The sequence below is a fragment of the Petaurus breviceps genome, unplaced genomic scaffold (genome assembly GCF_028583685.1).
Source record: "Petaurus breviceps papuanus isolate PSGF00001 unplaced genomic scaffold, PetGlider_PUasm1.0 563, whole genome shotgun sequence".
Classification (NCBI taxonomy): domain Eukaryota; kingdom Metazoa; phylum Chordata; class Mammalia; order Diprotodontia; family Petauridae; genus Petaurus; species Petaurus breviceps.
The window spans coordinates 696,802-716,322 of NW_027186380.1; the positions used below are offsets into that span (position 1 = coordinate 696,802).

A 19,521-nucleotide genomic window follows, 5' to 3' on the forward strand; every position below is an offset into this window, starting at 1 on the left:
TATGCCTTCCCTGTGTCTTGTATACCTGTCAGCACCTGGGGGGAGAGAAGGGCCTTGGAGGGCCAAATGATGGAGGGAAGGGGAAAAGACTCTCCCCCCCGCCCCATTGTTGCCCGCTGCTATAAATGCACTCTTTATTGCAATGTAAAGTCATTCTGGGGGTGGGGAGGGGGGGAGTTTAATACATATTGTCATTGTGTCTTACAAAAAAAAAACAAACAAAAAAATGCAAGCAGAGAAATTAGCACAAAGACCAACAGACAGGGCTACAACTGCCTGAACATAGCAATATTGCTATATACTTTACATACATCAATGTATTGAGGGAGCACAGACATCTAAGTAGTTGGAGGGCTCTGAACATATGACTACTCAGAGTCTCAATCAGGAAATCCAAAGACCCTTCTTATGAGCAAACCCCCAGAGCAAAATGACAACCTCTCAGAATACATAACAAAGGCTTGGCCCCTGATTGGCTCAGAGCCAGTAGGCACAAAACCTATGTGACACAGCAAAGCTGTGAATTATCAGGGTTCAAAGGAAATCAATCCTTAAGATGTTTATGATTTAGCCTGAGCCTAGGAAACTGAACTCCAAAAAGAAAAACAACAAAAATTCCACCTTGCTTTTGCTTAGAAGAAGTATTACTTAGAAGTAATACTTAAACCAGGGAAAGATAAAAGACAAGTAAACTAGAAGCCAGTATCACTGATTAAAAATGGTTTCAAAAATTTTAAACTGGAAATCATCAATACAGCTACAGAAGACCAGCTGGAGAATTTCAGAACAACCTGGAAAGGCTGACGTGAACTGATAAAAGAAGTGAAGGTGTATGAATGAAGGCCAAAGCATGCTACTTTTCACTTTCTTTATTTTTTAGTTCAAATTTTCTTCCATAAAATGACTAATATGGAAATGTTGTACAAGATTGCACATATATGACCTATATCGATTTCTTACCATCTCAGGAAGGGAGGGAACAAGGGATAGAATTTAGAGCTCAAAACAATGAACAGTTCAAATTGTTTTAAATGTAATTGGGAAAAAATAAAATATCATTTTTAAAAATTACTACAGTAAATTATTTAAAAAATAATTCATTATAATCAAATAGGATTTATACCAAGGATGCCAGGATACTTCAATATTAGGAAACATAATTAATCATATTTAAAACCAAGGGGCAGCTAGGTGGTGCAGTCAATAGTGTATCAGCCCTGGAGTCAAGGGGACCTGAATTCAAATTTGGCTTCAGACACTTAACACAAAAAACTAGCCGTGTGACCTAGGGCAAGTCACTTAACCCCAATTGCCCTGCCTTCCCCCCTCCAAAAAGCAAAATTAAAAAAAAAAAAAAAGATTTAAAACCAAAACATCCCAAACCACATGGTCATCTAAAGAGAGGGAGAAAAAGCCTTTGACAAAGTAAAACACTCTTTTATGCTAAAAACACAATAAAAAGTATTGGCATAGTGGGACTTTCTTCAATGTCATTAAAACATTTACCTAAAACTAAAAGCAAGTACACATGAAATGGAAACACATTAGAGCCCTTTTCAGTAAATCTGGAAGGGAAGCAATGTTACCTCCCCTCTCCACTATCATTTGATATAATTCTGGAAATGTTAGTCATAGCAATAGAGGAGAGAAAGGAATGCAGATAGATAAAAGAGAAAACTCATGATCCCTGTTTGCTGATGATATGAAAGTTTACTTGGAAAGTCAGCAAAGATATTGAGAAAATCGATAGCTTAAGCAAACCTCTAGTTACAGGGTAAGTCCTCAAAATCAATAGAATTTCTATTAGAGTAATAATATAGTAATAATAATAAAATACAAGAAAGAATAACAAAAAGAGAAACCCCATTCCAAATAAGTAAAATCCACATACAGTATTTGGGGATCAGCAGCCCCAAAGCACAGCACAACTGTCTAGATTCAAGTACAAAGCAATTCTTAGAGACGTGATGTATGACCTAAACAGCTGGAGGAATATTTGGTGCTCATGTTTTAGTTGAACCAACACAATAAAATGCCAATACTAGCCAAAATAATTGACCCTTTTAATGCTATACTAATAAAACTATGAGGGCAGTTAGGTGGCACAGTGGACAGAATGCTGGACCTGGAATCAGAAAACTGGAATTCAAATTTGGCCTCAAACCCTTACTTGCTCTGTGACCCTGGACAAGTCATTTAATGCTGTTTACCTCAGTTTTTCATCTGTAAATGAGGTGGAGAGGAAGATGGCAAGCCATTCCAATATCTCTGCCAAGAAAACCCTTTTAAATGAGTTCACAAATGAGTAGGACAAGACTGAACAACAGCAACAGTAGAATTAGGAAGGGGACATATTACAGGGCTAAATAAAATCACACCAACGTTCATTGGGAAAACAAAAGATCTGCAAGAGGAAAGGAAGTTATGAAAAGAAGTAAGGACAAAGATGAAACAACACTTCCTGAATTCAGATTATTTCATAAAGCAGCCGTCATCAAAGCTGCCTGACTTTGGTAAAATAACAGAGAGATAAATCAGTGAAGAGACTAAACAAGAGAGATGCAGAAACAACAGAACCCAGGAAGCCAGTGTTTGATAAAGTGGAAAGCAAGCTACCTTGGGGAAAAGGAGCTATTGGGTTTTTAAAAAACTGCTGAAGAAACTAGAAAGTCAGGGAGGAAATGAGGCTTCGACCAGCATCTTACACTATACTCTACCATCCATCCACGGGGATGGTACTTTCTTGTTCAGTTCTTTCAGTCAGGTCCCACTTTGTGTAATCCTATTTGGGGTTTTCCTGGAAAAGACACTGGAATGCTTTGCAGTTTCCTTCTCCAGCTCATTTTACAGATGAGGAAATGAGGCAAACAGGACTAAGTAACTTGCCCAGGTTCATACATCTGGTAAGTGTCTGAGGCCAAATTTGAACTCAGGTCTTCCTGACTCCAGACCTGTGCTTCTACGCACTGTGCCCCATAGCTGACCCTTCTATGTGGATGTGTGACCTTAATATTAAAGATTATTTTATTTAAAAAAATTAGAAGAGCCATAGATCATGTACCTTTCACAGGTACAGGTAGGATAGAAAAGATGAAAAAGGAACCAAAACCAAAAACTCTGGTTTAAAATTTCTGTGGTAAGGGTTTGGTGTCCAAGATATATAAACAATCAACAAACATAAGACTCACAGTCATTTCCCAATAGCTAAATGGTCAAAGGATATAAGCAAAAAATTATCAAAAGAAAAGCTGCCAAGTATTCCCAACCACAGAAATAAAAAATGCTCCAAACCACTAATAAGAGAAAGATAAACCAAAACAACACTGAGGTTTCATCTCATACTCTGTAAAACTGACAAAAATGATTTTTTTAAAATGGTAGCAGTCAATGTTGGAGGAGTTGTGGGAAAATGATAACACTTAGAGAATGTTGGGGGAGCTAGAAAATGGCACAAGATCATGAAGATCTAAGTTCAAATCCAACCCCAGACACTTATTAGTTGTGTGACCCTGGTAAGTCATTGAACCTGCTTGCCTCAGTTTCCTGAACTATGAAATAGAGACAATAAGAATGCCTACCATAAGTTGTGAAGATGATCAAAAGTGGATCTGGGGACAAAATGAGTCACTCATTATGCCTATCATAATTCTTTGCCTTTGAGTCTTATGCCTCTTTGAAAAGAACTGAGTGTCTCCTTCCATATCCCTCTTTCCTCCACTGGAAAAGAAAACTCCCAGGACTTTGAACAGTTCCCCAAACTCAGCCCTTTCCCTATTTTCTCTCTAACAAGGGAAGGCCCTTCATAAATGCTAATTAACTAACAGCTAAAGAAGGTACTCTTTTCTTTGGCCTGGTCCAAACAGCTCTGCTGAGGGCTGGTGAACACCTGAAGCTAGTTTTTGGCAGAGAAACCCTACCATTTTGTACCTTTTTCTGCTTAATGGTTCTATTTGGTCTCATTCCAAGTTATTTTGACTCTCTGGCACTGGTAGCTCAGGAAGACAGGATAAACAAACACACACAATCACACATGCACATACACACACACTCACACACACATACATTAATTCTCAGCTATATGTGTGTGTGCACACATACTCAGGTATGTGAGAGTGTGTGTGTGTGTGTGTGTGTGTGTGTGTTACTTCTATGGAACTGAAGGTGTGGGCCATACAAGGGCACCCACTGTAGCAGCAAGCACCCTAAGTGTCCTCAGGGTTGCTGCTCACCCAGGTTCTTGGATCTGCTTTGTTAAAGGAAAGCAACTCAAAATGGGCTAACAAGCTTACTTTAATCAGTCATAGATGTATCATTTACCTAGTTCAGGGGAAAAAGGTCAGCACCCCTAACTTCAAAGTATACAGGCAGAATTATCAAGACAAACAGATCTAGTAGACAGATTTCAAACTGTCCAACCATTACATCCATACCCAGTCAACATCTGGGTTTCCACATCTGGGTTTTTCAAAGCCGGGGGGGCTCTGGACAACGGCTTTTCAGAATACAGATCAAATCACAGAACACTTCTCAAAGTGAGCCCCCAAAACAAAGCTACACATCAGGGCTTATATAGCCTTCTCCTGGCTCAGAGAATGTAACAACCTTATTGACTCACTGGCCAATCAAGAAGTATCTACTGAAAAACAAGCCTCCCACCCCAGGCTTCAGGTGCACTTTAGCCTAGGGGCAGGGAAGATCTTCCAAATCTGCATTTCCATTACACCCACAAAGGTCAGTGTGTCCCTCTGGCTGTATCCTGTGCTGGCTGATTCAGGCTGTCCCTAGCAAGGGCCCTGACAATTCTTGCAACAAGATGGAAAGAGATCATATTTGCAAGGCTTGTTGCACACAGGAGACACCCTGTGACCAGCCCCAAATCACTCCTTGTGCCTTCCTCCCCTCCCCCTCCTCTCTGACCCAGACTCTTGGCTGATCCTTGACCAAGGCCCTCCATCCCCTGACTCGGGGCCTTCCCAATGGCTGTCTCTCATTCTTGGAGTGTCGTTCCCCCCCTCACCAGAGCCTCCTGGCTCCCTCCACTTTCTCAGCTAAAATCTCACCTTCAGAAAAAAAAAGATTTTCTTGGTCCCCAAACTCCCCCAGCCTTCCCTTTTGGGGGACCCCCATCCATATTGTACAGAGCTTGTCTGGCACAGCAGCTGACAGGCGTCTCCCCCATTAGACCAGCAGCTCCCTGAGGGCAGGGAATGCTTTTTCCCTCCTCTCTGACCTCGGAAGTTTTGAACAGGGCCTGGCACAGAGGAGCAGCTTTCTAAATGCTTGTGAACTAAACCTAAGGCCTGGTGAAGGGGAGGGATTCAGAGAGACCTGGGAAGGCCCCTGTGGCCTCAGGGAGGAGGATGTGAGCATCCCCAGGAGGGCAATTTCTGCTCTGCCCACAGCAGGGCAAAGGATAAGGGCTGGGGGAGCCTTTAGGGCTCTGCTCCTGCCCGGCCAGGCAAGACTCAGGGAAGGGGTTTCCTGGCCCTCCAGTTGGTACCAGGGAGAGCTCAGTGACAAGAGACAGAGGAGGGGAGAAGTGCCAGGGATGGGTGGGGAGGGGGTGTGAGGCATGTATAAAGGGAGCAGAGACAGACCCGGACAGGACAGAGAGGGATGAGTGATGTGGCCATCTTTGTGTCTCCGGAGTCATGAAGGGGAGCTTAAAAAATAGACACAGGAGGGCAGAAGTGGGGGGGGGGGTTTGGGGGAACAAGATGCCAAAGGTTTAATGGATCAGTGTAAAACACAGAAGAGAGAGCAGGGCAGTGTTGTTGATACTGTTTCCATTTCCTGCCTGTCTTGGCAATGAAACAATCCTTAGGCCTCAGAGACCATCCTCTAGATCTATGGAAAGAGTCCCTTTGGCTGATGTTGGCCCCGTCTGAGGACAGTGCACTCACCTGGGCTGGGGGTCTGCAGCTCCCAGGGGCCATTCCCTCTGGCTCCAGGCCCCCTGCTTGGGCCAGGCCTTGGTCCTCTGCAGCCTGAGCTGGGAAGGCTGAAGGATCCCAGAGGGGCAGAGGCCCTTCCTTTCTCATCCTGGACAGAAGGCTGGCCTGCAGGGATTTACAGAGAGAGAGGTCCCATAGGAGATACAAAGACCTTGGTTCTGCCCTCAGGGGGGAGACCCCAACATACAGAGGGAGGGAGAAAGCAGGCAGGGCCTGTTTGGAAACAAAGCTAGTCTAAACAGGAAGACTCCTTCCCTCCATCTCCTGCTCCTTCTCTTCTGTCCCCTTTCCATATCCCATTCTCCCCCAGAGAACCAAGAGGCAGAAGGGGCCCGGGATCCCAGGTGGGATGAGACCAGTCAGAGCCTCAGTGGCTCCTGACTTAGAGCTCTCCTCGCACCTGGTCCTCTGCCCTCCCTGCACTTCCTCCCACCAACTAACACACATACATTATCTAGACAATAAGACTGACTGCTTGATATAGTGTAATGCCAAGCAAAGGCAACTTCCCAAGGTTCAAAATACCAGCATAGGTGCTCTCCATTTTATTCAGTGACAAATTAAGAACAGAGAAAATCAAAATATAACATCATTCAAAATACAGCCTTTACCAAGTGTAATTCAATCAAATACTACCCCACCCCTGGACATTACATTCATTTAATCAATCACAAAGTCCCTCTTCTCAATACTATTCCACCCCTAAGCAGTACATTCATTTAGTCAACCACAAAACCGCTCTTCTCAAATGGAGATTAGTTTCCAATCATTAGTAAAGTACATTCATTTGTTCGATCACAGAGCACAAAAAAGTCAAAAGTTCCCCACCCTTGGATCACAATTGAATCTACCCCCAGAGTTACAACAAGCTTAAGCACAGCACTTAATATCCAAAGAGAGGTCTTTTCTTCATCTTGACTGAGGCAAGTTCTCAGCAATCTTTGTTCCTGGGGAGACAAAGCTTAGCAAGGCCACAAGATACATCGCCAGTGTCTTCATTAATTCATTCTCTGTCTGCAGAACAGTCCTAGGACCCCTGAAAACATTAGCAAAACCCCCTTCCAGGATTTCTGTAAACATACAACAAGAAAATCCTTCTTCAGGGCTTCTGAACCAACAGCAAGGTTCCAAGACCTCTGCAACAACAGCACTGTCCTTCACCAGTGGACAAATCTGGCAAAACAACATCAAAACAGACAGACAAAGTACCAGCATAACAGCCATGTCTCCTCAGTCCTTGGCAGCTCTCAAAAGTCCTGGGCATTCAAACTGGCCCTCAGCAATCCTCTCTGTCTCTCTCTGCCTCCAAGATGCTGCTTCCAAAAAATTCTTCTGCCTCTCTCTTTTCTTTTGTCTCTCTAAATTTACATCACCAGCTCCCCCCAGTTCAGCCCTCTCTTTTCACATCAACAAGTTCATCCCACAAGTGGGATTCACAAGCTCTGGGTTTTAACACAATCAATCCAAAAGCCAAGCCAATACAGGGGGATCTTTAAATTCCATTACTATTACATATAGGGAGGAGGAAAGCTTAGGAATGGGGAGGGCTCCGGGATGGAGCCAATAGGAAATGACCAGGGGAAGCCTGAGTATGGGAGACCAAATCCAGTCTGGAATTCAGCGCCCTGATAGGGGGCCTGAAGGCCCTGAAAAAAGAGGGGGCATAGGAGTGGCTAGGTGGCATAGTGAATAGACCACTGGCTCTGGAGTCAGGAGGACCTGAGTTCAAATCCAGCCTCAGACACAACACAAAAACTAGCCATGTGGCCTTGGGCAAGTCACTTAACCCCAATAGCCCTACCTTCCCTCCTCCAAAAAAGCAAAAAAAAAGAAAAAAGAGGAGGCAGGTAAGCAGAAGGCCTGGGAAAGTGGAGCACAGGTTGGGGCTGGGAGGAAGACATTCTAACCCAACTCATGGCAGGAAGCTCAGGGACACTGCAGTGACAGAAGAGCTCCAGGGGCATACTGAGCCTGGGAAATCTGGAGGGCTGTGTCCTGGGGTCTAACTAGGAGCTAAAGAGGACTCCTGGGAGCCTCTGGGGGAGCTTAGGCCTGGAATCACTCAAGGGAGACCAGACACAGGGAAACAGTGCCTGGGATATGATGGGGAAGCAGCCCAGGGGCTGCGGGTCCAGGTGAGAGGAACAAAAAGAAGCTTTGGCTCCTATGTCCAAAGTGGGGCCCTCAGGGCAGGCAGAACTTTGAGTCTTTACAGGGGGCTTGGTCTGAAGGCAGAACAACTGAGTCTCTAACCAAAATCTGGGGGCAGGGAGACGGGACTCCTGGGTCCTATGGGTAAGATTTGAGTTTTGGAAAAGAAAGGGTGACCCAATCTTAAGCCTAGGGAAGGTGATTATGGACATTTGGGAAGTGATTGGGAGTCTGGAAAAGAATGAAGGGAGGGAAGCTTGTTCTGTAGCCAGGCCTGGGAAGGAAGATTGCTCCAGGGGCACCTGAAAGGCTCTCACCATGTGGTCAGAGGAGGAGGATGAGACCCAAAGGCAGGGACAGCCAGGGGAGCCATCAGGTCTGTGAGGGGCTGGCTCAGACCTACTTGGGACCTGCAGGCACAGAGCTGTGGTCCAGAAGGCAGAGATCTCAGGTCCAAGAGAAGCCAGCCTGATCTCAGCTCTGAGGGAGGAAGACAGAGAGATCAGGACTAGAAGGGAAGGAAGAAAGCAGTCCAGTCTCAGCCCAAGTTCCTGTTTTCAGCCAGCCGCCTTGGGGAGGGTCTTCCCACCCTCTGCCCAGCCTCTGAGGCTACAGGATGGGCCCTTTCCTCCAATCACTCCCAGCACCAGGAGCTCAGGACCCTGCCTCCCTCTCCTCCCCAAGACCAGCCCTCCCTCACCTGGAATGCCTTGGCCACTGGGATGAGCCCTCTCCTGCCCTAGACACTCCCCCCAGGCCCCAAACTTCACCCCAGGGCTCTCATTGCACCTGGGCCACCACCCACCAGGCTGGCCAGCTCTAAGAGCTCCTCCTGCCCATCACTACCACCTGATTCCTTACCGGAGGAAAGATTTGGGACTTTAGGAGGTGGGAGGGGGACAGCAAGGAAGAGGCAACATGGAGATTTCCAGGAAAGCAAGTAATTCACAGGGAAACTGAGTTCTGCTTAGCTTCAGAATGGAGGTTGTTCAGAAATGCAGTCAGTGGGGTTAGCACATTTCTCTTAATCTGAATTAGAATGTGGGCTTCTTTAAAGTCACATGTGCTCTCTCAGGAAGATAATTGGGAAGTCTGACCATCTATGACTAGATCAGACCTTAATGCAAAATGCACTTAAAATGTGGCATTACAGAGATATGTTTAGGAGCTGTAAGAATAAGAATTAAATATAATTGGATCCTTATTGCCTCATTCTTCTCTCTGAATGAAATCAGTCTAGAATGTCCAATGGATAGAGGGGGAAAATGATTTTTTAAAATCTAAGATAATCAGCTGAATTAAAGTTTCACCAACAATAAATTTTATGCCAATTTTTTTACATCCCTTCCAACATTTTTTGCTTTCCCCTTGAGTCATTTTAGCCAATCTGATAGATCTAAAATGATATTTCAAGGTTGTTGTTTTAATATATATTTTCTAATCAAAGATTTAGAGAATTTTTGTAGGATTGTAAATTGTTTTGATTTCATCAGAAAATGGCCTTTTCATATCCTTTGATAATGCATCAGTGGGGAAATGAACCACAATTTATAAATTTGACAAACTTCTTTATACATTTGAGATATGAGACCTTTATCTGAGAATCTGTCTATAAATTTTTCTCCAGAATTCTGACTTCCTTCTGATTGTGGCTACATTAATTTGTACAAAGCCTTTCTAATTTTATGTAATCAAATTAGTCTATTTTCTACCTCACACTGCTCTCTAACTTACATATTCATAAATTGTTCACCTATCAATAAGTACGAAAAATAATATATTCCATTTTCTTCAAACTTTGTTGTAATATCTCTCTTGGTAGCTTTGTATGGGGTCCCATGAAATAGTAATGGGGATTTGAAGATCTTCCCTGCCCTTTAAAAGGCCTAAAAGAATTTGAAGACCTTCCTTGCCCTTAACAGGCCAAATGTAATCACATAGAGCCCACAGGGGGAGGAGCTTGCTGAAAGGGTAAAACAGGAAGGGTGGAGCAGGAAGGAGGCTGAGTACCTAGCATGAGTGAGAGAGGGGAATTCTTGCTTACCTGGATCTATTTTGTTTTGAAGGCCTGACAGAGGGAAGACTTTGGAATGTTGGTGTTTCCCTGCATTGGTTATGTGTACCAATTTCTTGGTTGCTATGATGAATTTGGCTTTCTGGTTTTTGAATAAATGTTTTGGCTCTGTCCTTCACGTGGAAAGACTGTTAAATTTTGTGATATACAACTACACCAGATTATCTTTAGCCACTGCAGGTACTGTGAATATTGGGTTGGCATTGTATTTTGCAGTGAGAATGGGATCACACAATATCATACCTCTATTTGGAGGCAGGAGGGCTTTCGAGAGAGAAATGAATATCCCAGGATGGGAAGATTTACCTTATTCTTCCCTTGCAAGAGAATAGGCTAAAAGCACAGGGCTCTGTGAAAAGTGGGAAATGAGGCTACATAAGGGAGAACCCAGAAATTTGGAAAGATGTTTGCAAGGAATACCAATAGAACCAGGGAAAGAATTGGCAGGGCATTGTAGGAGAGGCTGGGCCTTGTTAACAAGTTATTGTCTTATGTGTAGAAGCAGAGATAAGCTGCTAGAGGAGAAAGCTCAGAAGAAAAGGGAATTGACTGGTTTGTGTGAGAATTTTTCTGTGCCACAGTGTTAGTGTTCTCCTTCAGAAGAGCAAGCTGGAGGGTCTCAGGGGGTAGAAGAATAAGCTACTGTTAATTTAGCTAAAAGGAAGCAAATAAGTAACAAAAGGAATGTGCCTGCAGCTATTCTACATCCTGGACATAGTTGTCCTAGTGATTGCCAGGACAATGTGTAGAAGGAGAATAGAACAAATTTAGATAAGGAGGCTTCTGCTGCAGAAGTTTGCCCCATACTAAGAAGAAAGCAGTAGAACCACCAGGGCTAAACAGAGTTCAGGTTGATAAGTGAGTATTTAACTCAACAAGAGGCTACTGGTTTATTAAGTCAATTCACCCTAAGGATGGGAGAATAGTTAGGGTGTTGGATGGTGAGAATCAGTGATCAAGGGGCCTGAGGAGTATGGGTAGATTGTGGGGATTGCTTGAAATTCATAGATATTGGTCAGAATCCTTTTGCACAGCAAGATTTTAGGGATTAGCATATGTAAGGAAGTAACAACACAACTCATCTGTTAACTGTAGCTGTGAAGGGAATGCAATAAGCAATATCCTACTGACTCTATGTGGCCTGGTGGAGATAGACCCTGGTACTTGCTTAGAGACTGTATGAGAAAGCTAAAGGATAAGGTAATAAAAACTGCTATGATGGTTGGAGATATAAGTGCATATCACATTAGCCCCTTAGCTGTTCCTCATAGAAATCTTGTAGTGAAGATGGCTCCTCCTGCTTATAAGCAACTAATTCTGACTCTTTTAATTGAGGAAATAGGGCACATTCTTTTGGAGGTGCTGGATAAGATTTCACAGTGAAGTGACTTAGGGTAATGGGGAAAAGATAAATTTCCTCAAGAAAGAAGAGTAAATAACCAGTGGATTGTAATATAATGCCAAGCAAAGGCAACTTCCCAAGGTTCAAAATACCAGCATAAGTGCTCTCCATTTTATTCAGTGACAAATTAAGAGCAGAGGGAATCAAAATTTGACATCATTCAAAATACAGCATTTACTTACATTCATTCAATCAATTACAAAGTCCCTCTTCTCAATACTACTCCACCCCTAGGCTATACCTTCATTTAGTCCATCACAAAGCCTCTCTTCTCAAATGGAGATTAGTTTTCAATCATAAGTAAAGTATATTCATTTGTTCAATCATAGAACACATAAAGGTCAAAAGTTCCCCACCCCTGGATCACAATTGAATCTACCCCAGAGTTACAACAAGTTTAAGCACAGCACTTAATACCCAAATGGAGGTCTTTTCTTCATCTTGACACTAGGCAAGTTCTCAGCAATCTTTGTTCCTGGGGAGACAAAGCTTAGCAAGGCCACAAGATACATTGCCAGTCTCTTCATTAATTCTTTCTCTGTCTGCAGAACAGTCCTAGGACCCCTGAAAACACAACCCTCTCCCAGGATTTCTGTAAACATACAACAAGAAAATCCTTCTTCAGGGCTTTGGAACCAACAGCAAGGTTCCCAGACCCCTGCAACAACAGCACTGTCCTTCACCAGTGGACAGTATTCACTCTCTGTCTGCAGGACAGTCTTAGTAGCTCTGAACCAACAGAAAGGTTCCCAGATTCCTGCAACAACAGGACTGTCTTTCACCAGTGGACAGATCTGGCAAAACAACATCAAAATAGACAGACAAAGTACCAGCATAACAGCCATGTCGCCTCAGTCTTTGGCAGCTCTCACAAGTCCTGGGCAATTCAAAGTGGCCCTCAGCAATCCTCTCAGTGTCTCTCTGCCTCCATGAGGGTGCTGCTTCCAAAAAGTTCTTCTGCCTCTCTCTTGTGTCTCTCCAAATTTACCACCCGCTCCTCCCAGTTCAGGACTCTCTTTTCACGTCAAATCCATCCCACAAGTGGGATTAACAAGCTCTGGGTTTTAACACCAAAAACCAAAAACCAAGCCAATACAGGGGAATCTTTAAATGCCATTACTATTACATGGATTCAAAGACAAGAGAAACTGACAAGAAAGGAATCGTTTATTGCTCTATTGAGAGTTGGAATAGATTTTAGAAGAATAGATGGTACTCCGATTATAGAGCTTTTATAAAATGTAGCAAGAAAAGTTACTTAATATCAGAATGAAGAAGGATGTAGGAACCACCCCTACAGATATACTTGAATCATTGTATCCCAGTTTGTCACATCTTCAGGGAGCCTATCATCCCTAGGGAGTAAGAGAAATACAAACACCATCCACCCCTAGGTCACAGTAATTTACAGTATCATCAGTCAATACTGAGCACCCAAGTAAAGTCTTCTTTCATTTTAACTGGAGAGTGATTTCCAATCATCCTCAAGTCAATTATCCTAAGGTGGTAGAAGAAAGTAAAAACAGCATCCATCCCTAGGTCACAGTAAGTCACAATCTCCTAAGTCCATGCAGAGGATCCCAGATAGGCAGCTCTCCTAGCTCTTGCCTGGATTCACAGGACTCTTGCCTGGATTCACAGGTAGCCAGCTCTCCACTCCCGTTTCACACCTCAGCTTACAGGTGGTAAGTCCTTGGCAGGACTTCAAAGTTTTTTTTCCCTAGGAATACAAAGCTTAAATAACAATATTTACACACATTAAGCTTCACAGATCTACAACAATATTTATACACATTTCCAGCACTATCATGTCAACTCACTTTCTGTCTGACAAAGTAATGCAAGTCATGCAAAAAAGTTTCAGTCTGAGAAATCAAACACAAGTCAACAGTAAAGACCCAGGACTTCTGTATCAGCAGTAAAGTCCTCTTTCCCCAGACAGAATGCTTCATTCTGACAAAGTAACATCAACACAGACAGAACAGACAGACAGAGGCCAACATCCCCAGCATTCTCCCTCCCACTTCTGCTTGCTGCCAGCTCATGCTCAATCTTTTCTCTGCTTTGCTCCTTCCTGTTCCATCCTTCCTCTTCCTCTTGTCTTTTTTCTCTCTTTTGGCAAGCTACTCTCACTGTGGACTCCCGGTGATGACCTTAGGTCTATTAAGGGCAGTGAAGGTCTCTAAACTCCCTTAGCCTTTTTTTAAGGGCAACACAACGGTATACTGTTTCCAACAAAGGCTTGATAGTGATGAGGGATGGCTCCCTCTAGGTTCAGCAGGAACTCTGATCTTATCCAAGACCAGAAAACCTGCAATAACATCTGGAAAGAATTCAAGGTCTCAGGCTTAATTGGAGTGAGAGTTGTAGAAGTTTACTGTTATGCTTCTATAAGAAGCAGGCAAGAGTCCTTTAGGGGACCTGCAAGTGAGAAGGGTACATGATTTTACTTTTAAAGGGTAGGGCTGCCATGGTCAGGGCTGACCAGATGGAGGGAAGGGACCTCAGTGCATAGATAAAGGTTAGGGCTGACTGAGAGGAACTTGTGACTTTAGTGCATAGATAGTTTAGATGAGATTTGGGCCAGAGGGGAGGAGACATGAGGCAAGAACAAAGGAGTATTTGGGCCAGATGAGGAGATATGAAGAGATTAAGAACGAACAAAGGAGTCACAAGGTGTTGCCTAGGCAGAGTTAGGATAGGGGGAAGGGGCAGAGTTTGAGTCTGGGAAAGGGATTTTACAGATTACAATTTTACAATACAAATTGCAGTTACAACTGCACAGACTGGTTTTACAAATTGGTTCCACAAATTGACCTAGACCCCAGGTACCCCATCAATAGAATCAATGGAAGTTCTAAAATGCACTTGGATAGCTGAAACAAGCTGAAAATACTACTTTGCTGGCCATTACAACAATGGAGGGCTAGGTTAGGTCAAGAGTAATAGAAATTTGGGCCTAGTAATAATGAAAAGCTTTTGCCCTCAGGCAAATGACTCACCAAGTGGGAAGATTCAAGGGGGTTCCCAGAACCTGTACCCCTTTAAGCTCACCAAGAAAGCTTCAACAAGGAAAAGAGTCATCAGAAGTGAAGGTGCCTATAACTATTCTTGAGGTCTCCTTGTTTTTGGAAGGTCTCCCTTCTTAAAGAGATTGCAAAGATATTGGGAATTAATTCAGAGCCTTTTCAAGGTCCTCCAAGGCACAATATGTACATCAAGGTCATCCTCCAGACTTAGGCTCCTTTTCTTCCTCTTCCAACAGGAAGGAGAGCTTCCTTTTCAAGGTGGGGAACAATTTTCTGGTGCTGGGAGTCATGTGGGTCATGCCTGTAGGAGGACTCTGGGGATGACAAAAGGACACCATGGCTGATGGGGGAAGGGGGAATAAAATCTCTCCCTCACTCCTGCCTCCTTGAGGTGAACAGATTGGTTTTCTCCCCAATCCAGTAACAGGTTAGGAAAGTCTCCAAGTCTTGGAGAAGTATCACTGATCTGACTTTCTTAGTTGCCATCAGAGAAAGGGGTTCACTTTTGATAAAGAGCAGGCTAGATATCAACAACAACTTAATACATTCACATCTCTTCCATAGTAATTATATACTGTGATGATTTCACGTGATGTCAGATTTTGAGTGGACATAAATTTCTCTTTATGTTTACAAGGAGGGAAAATGTGCCTCTAATAGCCTTTCCTTACCTTGGGCTCTTTGTAGCAAAAACAACACTCCCGTGGCTAATGTGGCCAAGATGGCAGGAGGTAGCCTCTCTTGGGGAGGGGTCCCTGATGGTATAAATTTCTCTCCTTACCTTCTACAACCCCAGCCTCCCTTCACTCTTGAATTAGACAAAGAAATTGAAAACTAGTAAGAGTAAGTTTCCCCCCTCCCTGTACTTTGTTCCTAAGCATCTGTGAATCAGAGTAGAGATGAGGAGTTCACACCTCCTTGGATATCCTGATTGCCAGGGGGGAGGAGCTAGGACTGTGAACAGCAGGGGTATAAATTCAGGGGCAACCAGAGGCTGGAAGATAGTTGTTCAGTGGAGGAGAATCAATCAGTAGCCCAGGAACCCAGAAGCCCAGAAGCCCAGAAGCCCAGAAGTCCAGAAGCCCAGAAAGCCCAGAAGCCCAGGAAGCCAGGGGACCAGGGACCAAGGGGCCAGCAACCCAGTGGCCAGCAGCCCAACAGATGAACACAGCTTCTGACAGCAGCCCGATAGAAGAATTGAGGTTCAGTGGGCAGAGAAAACTAATGGAGGACCACAGCAGTACAAGAAGTGACAGTGAGTACCCTCCCTTGACAGAATTTTCTTAGTAATTTTGAATTTCCCTGCATTGAACTTGTTCCACATGGCTCCAGGTGCTTGAGCCCTCCCTTCTAGATTAAATTTTCCTTCTCTTCCACATATTTCATAATTTCAATTTAAATGTTTTCTCTCCCTTTGAATGAGAACTCCCAAAAGGCAGGAGATATTTCGATTAATCATTTCACAAACTTTTATTGAGGGCAGACTGTGTTATAAGGACACAAAGATACACATACAGACTGTTGACTTCAACTGGGGAAGAAGAACACACCAGAAAAAGTACGTACGTACGTACATAGATACACACGTATGCTTGTATGTATATAGGCATGTGTATGTGTGTATACAGTATCGATATAATGATAATAATCACAAGATTTCTAGGGAGGCAGGGCACAGGCAAAAGGGGGAATCAGAAAAGATACAGAATATAATGTCTGACCTGTTTGCCAAAGGAGGAGAGGGACTCTATGAGGCAGAAATAAGGAGGGAGGACATTCCAGGCATAGGACAGGTCCAGTGCAAAGGCATGGAGATGGGAGATTGTAATGGGAATGCAAATTTCCCTGCCCCTAGGCTAAAGTGCACCTGAAGCCTGGGGTGGGAGGCTTGTTTTTCAGTAGATACTTCTTGATTGGCCAGTGGGTCCAAAAGGTTGTTACATTCTCTGAGCCAGGAGAAGGCTATATAAGCCCTGATGTGAGGCTTTGTTTTGGGACTCACTTTGAGAAGTGTTCTGTGATTTGATCTGTATTCTGGGAAGCCGTTGTCCGGAGGGGGGCCCCCCCCCCCGGCTTTGAAAAACCCAGATGTTGACTGGGTATGGATGTAATGGTTGGACAGTTCGGAAAGCTGTCTATTTGATCTGTTTCTGTCTTGATAATTCTGCCTGTATACTTTGAAGTTCAGGGTGCTGACCTTTTCCCCTGAACAAGGTAAATGATATAAGTCTGACTGATTAAAGTAAGCTTGATAACCCATTTTGAGTTGCTTTCCTTTAACAAAGCAGATCTAAGAACCTGTGGTGGCAGCAAACCCTGAGGACGTGCTTGGGGTGCTTGCTGCTACAGAGATGAACATTTTTCTGCGAGAAACAGAGAAAAGACCAGTTGGACTACATCAAAGAGTGTATGAGGGGGAGTAGTGTCCAGTGAAGCAGGAAAGGTAGGTGAGGGCCAGGCTGTGAATGAATTTAAAAGCTAAAGGAAGGAGATCATATTTTATCCTAGACCAATGGTGAGAACCACGTTTTTTAGGAAAATGACTTAGGCATCTATGTGGAGGATGGATTGGAATGAGAAGAGATTTGAGGCAGGGAGAAAAATGAGAAGGCTATTATACCAGTCTAGCTAAGTTAATAAGGTACTAAGAGTTTGAACTGGTTTTGTTTTACTTTGTGTTTATCAGAGCCTAGCACCTAGTAAGTGCAATAGATTCTTATTGACTGTTGATTGATTGGCTGAGAAACTCCCTAATGGAGAGGGCTTATCCCACCTGATCTCTGCCACTCTGGGGTCTCTTTTCACAAGGACTTGAGGGATTTGGAAACATGCTCTCTAAGCAATAGCTCTTAACAAAAACTGGTTTTGTCACATGTTACACAGGGACAGAACATCTCTCTGTGCTCACCTGGTACTGGCCTGAGACTTCACCTCTCTCTCTGTCTACTAAGGCCTCTATCCCCTGCTGGTATTTTCCATTGCAGCCTCTTCTCCGTTCTTGGGCTGATCTGGCCCTCCACTATTAGAGGAACTCCATCTCAGTCACAGAGGTTTACTCTAAGAGATTCTCAGGTTGAGGGTGTGTAATGGAAATGCAAATTTAAAGATCTTCCCTGCCCCTAGGCCCTTTGATAGGCTTAAGTGACTCTGAGAACCTTCCTTGAGTTGAAAATATACTCTGCCTCCTAATAGGCTGAATGTAGTCACATGGAGCCTGTGGCAGGAGGCTTGATTTTTAGGAATGCCCACACCTTCATGCTGTGTGATTGGGCAGTGGGTCAAGAGGGTGGTTACATTCTCTGAGCCAGGAGAAGGCTATATAATCCCTGATGTGAGGCTTTGCTTTTTGGGGCTCACTTTGAGACGTGTTCTGTGATTTGATCAGATGAGACGCTGGGAAGACCGATTGTTGAGAGCTCCCAGGCTTTGAAAAACCCAGATGTTGATGGTAACTGTGATTTGGTATGGATGTAATGGTTGGACAGTTTGGAAACCTGTCTGCTTGATCTGTTTCTCTATCTTGATAATTCTGTCTGTATACTCTGAAGTTCCGGGGTGCTGACCTTTTTCACCTGAATTGATATGTTTGACTGATTAAAGTAAGCTTGTTAACCCATTTTAAGTTGCTTTCCTTTAGCAAAGCAAATCTAAGAACCTGTGTTGGTAACCACCCTGGGGACGCTGGGGTGTTAGAGACATTCCTGCTTTGGAAGTTCAGTAGAAAACCAACAAGCATTTATGTACATATATATGTAAATAGATGTAGACATAGATACAGATATATACTCTGGGCCAGGCAATGACCTAAGAGTTTTACAAATACTATCTTATTTGATATTGACAACAAGCCTGGGAAGGTGCTATTATAATCCCTATTTTACAGATGAGGAAACTGAGGCAGGTAAAAGTTAAGTGTCTTTCCCAAGGTTACATAGCTAGCAAGTGTCTGAATTCACATTTGAACTCAGTTGGAGTTTTTTTTGGATGGGGAGAAGGTAGGGCAATTGCGGTTAAGTGACTTGCCCAAGGTCACACAGCTATTAAGTGTTAAGTGTCTGAGGATTTGAACTCAAGTCCTCCTGACTCCAGGGCTGGTGGTTTATTCACTGAACCACCTAGCTGCCCCAACTCAGTTCTTTTTTGCTCTATGCCCAGCCCTCTATCCACTGTGCCACCTAGATGCTCTGCTTGTTGGGGTTATCATTTTAGGGGGAATAGGGAGCCATTGAAGAGATGGTTGCCACAGGGTTACAAAGAAACCTTAACTTTTTGAACATGACTTTGGTAACTCTATACAAAATGGATGGGAAAAGGAGAGAAAGTGGAGGAAAGAGGCCAATTAGGAGGTGTGCCAGTGCTTCAGGTGAGAGGGGTCAGGGCCTCACTTTCATTGATGGCCCTATGAACAGGGGGAAGGGCAAAGAGATTATGGATCTAGACTACAAAAGATCTGGGAATTGGGGAAATTTACACTTTACTTTAATCTCTTTCAGACATGGACACTAGGACTGAAACCCCAGAGGGAACACCAGTGGACACTATATCAGAAGATGAATCACCCAAGGGGCTGATAGTTGGAAGACTCAGAAGGCAAGGTCTTTGGAACTCTATTGGTGAGGAATCTGGTGATCAGAGAAACCAGGAAAAGGGGCAGCAAGGAGATCAGGAGAGAGATTTGAGACAAATGGCTAAAAACCAAAAGATCCATGTAAGAGACAAGACTTATCAATGTGATGAATGTGGGAAAGGCTTCAGTAATAGCTCAACACTAATGAGGCACCAGCTGATTCACACTGGAGAGAAGCCTCATAAATGTAATGACTGTGGAAGAGCCTTCAGTCAAAAGGGAAACCTTGGTGTGCACCAGAGGATTCATACTGGAGAGAAGCCTTATCATTGTAATGAATGTGG

The 19,521-nt window shown here is 43.7% G+C and overlaps 1 protein-coding gene and 1 pseudogene across 1 annotated transcript in view; one reads left to right on the forward strand and one right to left on the reverse strand.

Annotated features, from left to right (window-relative positions):
• Positions 1-19,521, reverse strand: part of LOC138173106 (zinc finger protein 850-like) — a 784,878-nt pseudogene that overhangs the window by 668,653 nt on the left and 96,704 nt on the right.
• The window catches only part of LOC138173092 (zinc finger protein 420-like), a 436,800-nt gene that overhangs the window by 384,194 nt on the left and 33,085 nt on the right, over positions 1-19,521 (forward strand). Inside the window, exon 13 of the mRNA XM_069103021.1 lies at positions 19,331-19,521. This exon is cut by the window's right edge and continues 579 nt beyond it. Within this exon, the coding sequence (XP_068959122.1) occupies positions 19,331-19,521 (191 nt within the window). The remainder of the gene's footprint in view (positions 1-19,330) is intronic.